The sequence below is a fragment of the Lipophrys pholis genome (genome assembly GCF_963383615.2).
Source record: "Lipophrys pholis genome assembly, chromosome: 7".
In the NCBI taxonomy this organism is placed as follows: Eukaryota; Metazoa; Chordata; class Actinopteri; order Blenniiformes; family Blenniidae; genus Lipophrys; species Lipophrys pholis.
In genome coordinates, this window is record NC_137638.1 from 12,391,846 (window position 1) to 12,400,946 (window position 9,101).

Genomic DNA, 9,101 nt, shown 5'->3' on the forward strand with positions numbered 1-9,101 from the left:
CCTGATTACAAACAAAAGGCAGCAGGGATCATTCGATGGTGCTGTGCAATGCACCACTACGCTGACTTGAACTAAAATCCAACAACCTATTTACTTTTTCCCAACTAAGTTCCAAATCTTATCAAGCTGCTTGTATAATTTATATTTCTTTTTTTTTTGGTCTTTTGGTTTACATACACAATTTTTTGACACTCATTTAATAAAATACTTGCGGTGCTCCAGTTGACTTTATTTCCTGTATATTTCTAGCATTTGTTTTAGTTCCAGTCCAGACCTATCACGCCTCCAGCTTCTACAGTGAACATGTTCAGCTCACCGGCTTGCAGGCGGCGCGGGAGCAATCATCCTCGAGGTGCACAGTTAAAGCTCAGCTTTGCTCCAGTCAACCACAAGTACAACTGGTTTAATGTTAACTCCTTTAACAATGAGCTGAGCTTTTCTCACAGGGTGACATCATCACAAATAAAACCATCCCTACATATTTAAGCTGTTGGTTGCACTTAAGAACATCATTTACTTCAGTGGCCGAGAATTTGTGTGTTAACAGGATCTTGCGGTTTCTATCGCTGTACACTTGAGGACCTGCCAAAGCACTGTTTGTTTGTTTGTTTGTGTTTTTTTAATGCAACAGCTTGGTTTCTCTTCCTTGATATAATCATACTTAAAAGTGAAGTGTACAGTTACGTATCAGCTTAAAAGCAGCAGCAGAAAACGCACAGCAGATTAGCCGAGCAGTGGAAAGACAGCATCAGTCCTTTGCGCAGCATTGGATTTGCATTTTTGTCATTGTACCGATGAGCAAGACACCGACCCCCAGATTCCTCCCAGTGGAAGTCGTTTTTCTTGCCCGGCAGCAGTGAATGGGGGACTGTAACCAACAGTGTAAACTGCTGAAAGACTCCCGAAGTGGTGGAGCCACTCCAAGTGAAGTCCATATAGAAGAAAATAAATCACATGGGAAGATTTGTTTTTCTTTCATAGCAAAATGAATTTTATTTTTATTTTTTTATTTCACCACTGCTCGGCAGAGCAATTGCAGTTTAAAGCTTTATGCTCAGAGAAAAACTCATAAAACTTCATACAAACTATGCAAAAAATAAAAATAAAAAATTTCTGAATTTGTATTTTTTTAATACATAAAATGTGTGAGGTGACTGGGGAGCAGGTAGCAGCAAACGTCTAAGGCAAAAATATAGCATTTCTGACTTCTGTCCCCATTTTAAAAGCGTGTCTTATTCACAGGTGCCAGGCCGCTACAAGCCTGCTTGCAGTGTGCACACAGAGGATCATTATATTCTGGGCAAAAAGAATTTCATTCATTCATAATGGCAACATCACACCAATATACATATATAACCACATTTCCACCACACTCACTATAAAAAATAACTAATTTAAAGGTCGACAGAACACGCTGCCATTTTTCTTTTTCTCTCTCTCTTCTGGTCACTCTGAAATCAAATGTGTTATATAAGGTTTCAACCAGAACTGGTCGGAATCTTCAGCTGCTTAACGTCTCAGCGTAGTGCACTTTACACCCCATAAAAACGATCAAAGGCAGCAGCTAAAGCCTGCGGGCTGCAGCGATGGCTTCATGACGGCGAGCCCGGTTCAAGACATGAGGGCAGGGAGCCGGCAGTGAATCTCACAAGCGTGTGTTTCGAGGCCCACGCCAACCTCAGATTCAGTCAGTGCTGCCGTAGTGGTTCCCATTGGAAGGGTTATCCTGTAAACTGGTCTGCGAGGCTTCGTCTTCCTCCTGCGACACCACTGGCTCCACTGGCTGTTTGAAGAAGTTCGAGACGCAGCAAACCTGCCGGGAAGGAACACACAGTGAAAACACGTCACTCGGCATTGCCACAACAGTGCTGAGGAGACAGAAGAAATCTTTATCTTGATCACATGGGCTTTATTTTCCATCTTAACAGCTTTGACCTAAACCGTCAACGACTGTCTTAAAATTCACACCATACCAATAATTAGTCTGACAGTCGAGCAAGAATTTTTTTTTCTAATTATAACATTACTTCTGGGGGGGGGGGGGGGGACAAATATGACATGGACATTCTTCTCCATTAATCCATCTTCTAAACTTGCTGGTGTCTCAGTCAGCCGAGACAAAGCAAAAAGCAGGGACAGGTTGACAGACACTCGCAGCCAATGTAAAAGTCAGTATTTCACCCAACATATATGTCTTCAGAATGTTGGCGGAGGCTACTGCCAAAACCAAAAACTACACAGGCACAGGAAGAACATGCAACTTTCAACCTTTGCTGCTAAACCATCATCCCGACACCTCCTTCGGTGACACTTACTGTGAGAACGGCGACGACTCCGCCCTGCAGGAGGCCGGCCAGCACGTCACTCCAGTGGTGTTTATAGTCGGACACCCGGGACAGGCCCACATACACCGCAGTGGCAAGCAGGAAGAACTGGATGGTGGGACGCAGGAGCCTCGCCCACTTCGACCTCAGTCTGGCATGAATGTAGAGCTGCAGTAATTAGAGGGGAGAGACCAATCGATAGTGGAGACAATGCATCACTTCAGGAAATAGATTTATAGCAATAAACTGGAACTGAATTCAAGTCTGCAGAAAATGAGTACTTACTACAAGGAACAGCATGCAGTACATGGAGAAGGATGAATGTCCAGAGTAGAAGGACAGTCTAAAAGACATAGGAACAACAAATATTCAGTAGAATGCAGCACAAACTACACAGGAAAACAAGCAAACACAGAAAGGCCACAGCCAGAGATTGAACCCCAGTATAATGACCTTTAGCCTTCTTATTCATCTTCTTTGTTTTTCCAACTGCTCCCTTCAGGGGCCTCCACCGCAGATCATCTCTTCCCATCTCCCACTATGACTGTTATGCCAACTTTGCTCTTTCACTACATCCATGGATCTCCTCTAAGGTTTCCCCCCTGTCCTCATCCATCTCTAATACTTGCCCAACATATCCACCATCTCCTCAGCACACATCCAAAACATCCCAGCCTGGCCTCTCTGGCTTTATCTGTGAGCTTCTCAACCTTAGCTGTCCCCCTGCTCATCATGTTCTAATGGTCATCTCATTCAACTCCAAAGAGCTAGAGCACTCAGCTGATTTCTTGAAGTACCTTATTCAGAAGACGTTAGATATGATGCAAACTATTGCACAAAGCTTGTGACATTGTGATTTAGTCACAGGAAATCTAATTTGTTGGGGGTTCCTTCGTATGGTTCCCTTCCTGCTCAGGAGCATTACCGGGCCTCGTCCACTAGAAACTTTTCTCCCGTGCAGGTGAAGTTCTCGATGTAGCCGCCGGCTTTGCAGTTGATGCGATCCCACGCCGGCTTGCACACAGCCAGGAAGTGTGGTCGCAGCCGGCCGATGGAATACTTGGCTATGTCGGTGAGAGACTGGCTGGCGGCGGCTCCAAACACGTAGCTGCCCACGGCTTTGTAGACGCACGAGACGTACTTTGTCCCCAAGGACTGGCTCTTGATGCGGGACATGTAGACAGAAAGGCACTCCCCGCAAACAATCTGAAAGAGAAGGGAGCCGACGTTACATAACGCCGCGAGTTGAGGAATCCGGCGAGAGCGGCGAGGTGACTCACGACAATCAGTGTGAACGGGATCATGACTCCGCCCAGCAGCTGGTAGGATATGGTGTCCTCTTTGAGAGGGTATCTGATGGACTCGTCATTGCAGAAGAAACCTCTTTTGAACGGGTTGTGTTGAGGCGTGAGGATAAAAAATGGCAGTCCGACTGAAAACGGAGAAAAAGGCACATCTTTAAATCACTCAAATTCCCGTCAACAAGTGGCAACATGAACCCAGACGCATGAGTCACTGCCGCTGTGACACACGCTGTTATTGTGGTCAGAGGAAGCGTGATCTGTTGGCATTGCTCGGGCATTTTACCGGCGGAAAAAAGAAATTAAAAAAGACGTTTTCAGATGAGGGTTTTTCTCCGCAGCCAGGCCTCGAGTTACTGCAGATCAATAACGGGTCCAAAACAAAGAGAGGGCCAGTCATACGATTAGATTCATACTGGGACAGTGACGGTTATGATAATCTGAGGGGAGTAACCGGGATGCCAGTCTGTACAACAACAAAAGACAAAAAAAAAAAAAACACATGTTCAAACTAGAGTTGGTTGCACAGTCATCTCAAGATATTACAAAACTGAGTGGAGCTAAAATCGAGCCTGTTGGCTAAACTGCAGAAGGTAAAGCAACACCAGGCTTTCCTCCAAGTAAGATCACTGACATTTATGCTTTCAGGCTAAATGAGCCATCATCCATCATCCATGCTGAAACAGAGACTGGCTGCTTGTATCTTATTATTCAGTCATGCGGTTAACTCATTTAAAACTCCAGTTTTTAGCCATTATAAGATCTGCTCAAGCTCTCTTTCTACTCAGCTGCCACGATTTTTGTTACTAATACCATAATATAATTTTTTTTTTTTTTATTATTATTTTTTTTTTAATGAATCTAGAAAACCAAAATGTCTTTATTTGCACAGTGAGATTTTGTCCTCTGCGCTCCGTCCATCCTGAAGCAGCAGCGGGCAGACGTTGCTCGATGCATTCAGAGATCTTGCTCAATGGAAAACAGTGGTGGCAACAAGCAGTGGCTTTTACTTTCCCCTCAAAAGACACCTGCAAGTCCCGCCCGGGTACAAGATTCTCTAACTGATAAGCCACCACTTCCTCCCAGACTGGGCTCTTCGTTCAGTGCCCAGTCATATTGAAAGCTCATGATGGTTTGGTGCTTTCACGTCCTCTTTCTGTTGCCGTTTCTTGCACAACATACAAAGAGCCATCACAGAACCAACGACTCCGCCAGAGATTAATGAAAGTGAGATATGATGTTATTTCAGAAACATTGTAGAGGTGGTTTGCTGCTCCACCTCGTGAGGCATTGGTGGGAACAGAGGCCCGGATGTAAACACACAAAGGATGATTCACTGTCCTGCTCATTTTATGAACCATGGAAACGAAATAACCGATGAGCACAAAGAGCAGGGATCATTCCTATATTGATGGCAGGTTATTTACTCAGCTAAAATACTTAATATAGTTGTCATTTTTAAAGACTTTTACCATATTTCATATACTGTATAATTTAGTTTATGTAGTGAATTTCTCATGTAATGCACCGATGCTATACTGACTCATCAGGCATATCTATGTCAAAGTACACAAATGTTTTATAACAACCATACATAAATATCTCAATGACTTCCACATGGATGCCTCAGTAGTAGAGATGGTGGAATGAAGATGATGTGAATTTCCCCATTGTGGGACAATAAAGGAAAATCTAAATACACGTCACACCGTTTATTTAATCTCGCTATCAAAATCCTGGCCATTGTGTTTTCACATTAGTACACACTTTTAAACTCCTGCATAACATCTATATGTGTTATCAGAATCAATTTCTTTAGTGTATTTTAATATGCACTCTATTATTTGTTGGGAAAAAATGTGGTTTGAATAAGCATATTCCTAATAAAAACTTTCAGTTGTTTTCATGATTAGTTTGCACCTTTACTTGAGAGGTTTAAAAAAAAAACAAAAAAAAAAACAATTACATAAAAGTAGATTATATTAGAGTGGCTATGTGACTCTTGGACTTTACGGTCATTTTGATCATTTGCTTTTAATTTTCAGTGGAAAACATTTATTTGAGATGAAGAGGCAGAGTACTTTTGACGTTGTATTGAATTGTTTGGTTTATATATATATATATATATATATATATATATATATATATATATTACAATGAATGAAATAAACTAAAAACTTCACTAAATTCTCATTCAAAACACCACAGGTGCAGACATAAACGAAATTTCGTTTGTAGGCTTGGACAGGCCTAAAACGTAAAGTAATAAAGTGATATGGTGCGCTGGGTTATTGTATCACTCTCAACCCCTACAGACTATTTGCAGTTCAGCAGTCTTATGGCCTGAGGTAGAAAGCTGTTTTACATGAGCAACATTTGCATGTTCTACACAATAACAGCACCACAGCAATACCTTTTGAGGAACACACTTTCTGTACTATTTCTACATCTGTTTGTCGTGAGTGAAAGTCACTGCAGAGTTTGGTCGTTGCAAAGTGACGCCAGCTTTCAGATGAGAGGAGAGGAGAGGACTGGTGTGTGATCAGCAGCTCAGTCGACCACAACACAGGGAGAAAAGATTGGAGTTTAAACTTTCCAGATCAAACAGGCCCAGACAGAGACAAACCACACACTCTCGGGGTTTCTCTCTTTATGCAGAATCTCTGTATTATTGTTTGAACACATAGCTACTGCGGTGATCCAGCATTCCTCCCTGATTACATTCCAAACACAAAGTTCAAAATATAACTTTGCCTGGGAGAAAGGAAAAAAAAAAAAAAGAAGCACACAGGGTGGGGCTTTGTTAATCATTTTCCATCTTCTTGCCTCGTTCCCAAACCAGCTTTCCCCCCCCCCCTCACAGTATTTACATGACTCTTTATGCAAATCTCTCCATTTGCACTTTCCTCGTATGTTTGTAACAATGATGGTAAACACAGTTTACTCCTCGCGATACAGACACAGAGATTAAACGGTGGGTTAATCTGCCAAGGGAGGATTTACATACCGAGGATAAGGCAGGTAATGTCCAGCAGGATGAAAGGAATCCCCGAGGCTTCAAACATGTTGCGTGTCCTTATTCTTGAGTCTGTCTGGAAAAAAAAAGAAAAAAAAAAAGTCCTCTCCGGGACTGTCCTGTCTACACAGCGGCGGAGAGGCGAGGCGCAGACAATCTGCCGCACATGTCTCTCTATTTCGGCACAAAATCTAAGCACACCAGTGTCACTGTCCTCTACCAGGGACTTTTTCCTGAGGTTTAAAAAAAACAATTAAAATATAAAAAGGGGAAACGTGTCCTACTCTAGATCAAAAACACCAAACTCAACTCAAATCTAATCTAAAGACACCAGTGTTATGATGGCTCACAGACCATCATAACACAGCGCGAGCTCCTGAGCTCATAGCGGCGTCCAAGTACACGCGTCTGGCTCGAGGAGCGTTCACGTTCACAAACCCAGTCTGCTGAGCTCATTCGTGACGCGTTCAACGACAACACGGAAACTGGAGACCCCAGAAACACCAGCACGTTCACGGGAGGGAGGGAAGAGGGATTTGTATTCATATAACAATTTGCATCGTTTAAAATGTTCTCAAATATAAGTAGGGGTGTTTTTGGTAAATGTACATGAGCAGGAAATTAAATATTCTTCTCAAACTACTTATACTAAGTATTAGTTATTTTACAACCATGTTTTAATGGTAGATCCAATCCAGTCCACAACATCCATGTTGGAAGCACAAGTAGCAGAAAAACAATATAGTATATAAAAATTACACTCACTATTTGTTTTTTTTAAGCCGATTTAGTGACTGGAAACAAACAAACAAACAAACAAAAAAAAGATCTAAAGGTTTAAAACACTCAAAATCAAAGGTGTGCTCAGACGTGACTTTAAGAGTTAAAATGTAGATTTCATGGTGTAAATTGATTCAGTTTACATATTTAGAATCTTATCTGAACAGCACAACTTTCAAAACCAGCTCTAGTATATCTCAAGGAAAGCTGTGGGATATTTTTGAAAGCATGCACAGTTACACTTACAGACAAAAACACCAAGAGGCTTGCTGGGCCGGGGCCTGTCTGTGTGGACTTTGCATGTATGTGGATTTCCTCCGACCATCCAAAAACATGCACGTGAGGTTAATTTGTAGCTAATGAATTGCCCCTCGGTGAGATTGTGAGCGTGTGTGGATGTCTGTCTTTCTGTGTTACTTTTTTTAACTTTATATATACTGTATATGATAGAAATTCTAAGCAATATATGGGCATACTGCATTATCAAATAGAGGCTTTGAAGGGAATGCCTGCTACTGATGTTGAATTAAAAAATACATTATAAACCAGGTACAATTTATACAGTGAAACAGTAGTCATGAATTATACTTGTTTTTATTACACTTTACCTCTGTGGTGGTGTAACATACCATATTTCTCTCTAAACTGTAATGAGGCAGAGATTTTGAATAACAATGAAATAATCCAGCCGAGCTGATGGGCCACAAAGCTGTATTTAAATATTCCCAATGTCAATTTAGTCAACAGATCAGCATGACAACAGATCACATGGTTACCGTTGGTGGGATTATTTCCGAGGTGCACCTGAAAGCCTCCCCGGTGCAGCCGTGTGGCATTAGGACCTGCGGGCCTATCGCGTGCCTGTGAGGCCGTCTGCTGATGTGAATCTGCTCCTCCCTCCCGTGAGCTCAGCTCCCCGAACAGCAGACAAACTGCGTGTCTGTGCAGGTTACAAGGTCATAAGAGGAAGACGTGGACAGATCCAGCTGTGCAGGAATCCCTGCATCGTTTACACCTGGGGTCAGCATCATCAGATGTGGCAGGGAATCCCAATGGATCATATACTCTATTATACTCTATTAAATATACTATTAAATGCCACCAGTTCCAAATATCTACCCTGAAAAATGTTCTGTCACCCCCCCCCCCCCCCCCCCCGCATTATCTATTGGACCATAAAGGCAACATTTTATTTCTATATTTCAGGGGTGTCTAACTCATTGTAGTTCAGTGATCATGTAAAGCTCTATTTGAGCAATAGAATTATATGTACTGTATTAATAGAATCCATTTGCTTTAGTGAAGTTTGATAAGTAGATTATGAAAATGCTATATTCAAATTTAATATATTTTTGCAAAAACTATTTGGAATTTCCCAATGACGAAAAGTACAGGTATAACATTACGCTGTTTTTAACAATGCATTTTGGTGCATTGAGTGAAAACAACAATTTTCTCTTTAAATGTGTTTGACTTTGTTGCTTTCCTTGACAAACCGGCTCGTCAGTCTGCACAATATTTTGCACACGTTTTCACAAATTCACCATCACATTATGTTCACTTGGAGAGAAATATGGTAGATAGCTACGCTGCGTCTGATCTCTCTGCATAAAAAGACTGCATGTATTTAAATTTTGTAAAAATGTGTTGATCCCCCCCCCTCCAAAAAAATTGTTTTAA

General features: G+C 41.8%; 1 protein-coding gene across 1 annotated transcript; it reads right to left on the reverse strand.

The window, feature by feature from the left end:
- Window positions 1-164: 164 nt before the first annotated feature.
- On the reverse strand, window positions 165-7,075 carry LOC308112408 (phospholipid phosphatase 1-like). The gene is made up of 6 exons (XM_080467914.1): window positions 6,633-7,075; window positions 3,605-3,756; window positions 3,250-3,530; window positions 2,610-2,667; window positions 2,316-2,492; window positions 165-1,813 (listed from the first exon to the last, which is right to left on the reverse strand). Exons 1-6 carry the CDS (start codon window positions 6,688-6,690, stop codon window positions 1,685-1,687), a joined length of 855 nt encoding a protein of 284 aa, XP_080324040.1. The 5' UTR covers window positions 6,691-7,075; the 3' UTR covers window positions 165-1,684.
- Between the last annotated feature and the right edge of the window lie 2,026 nt (window positions 7,076-9,101).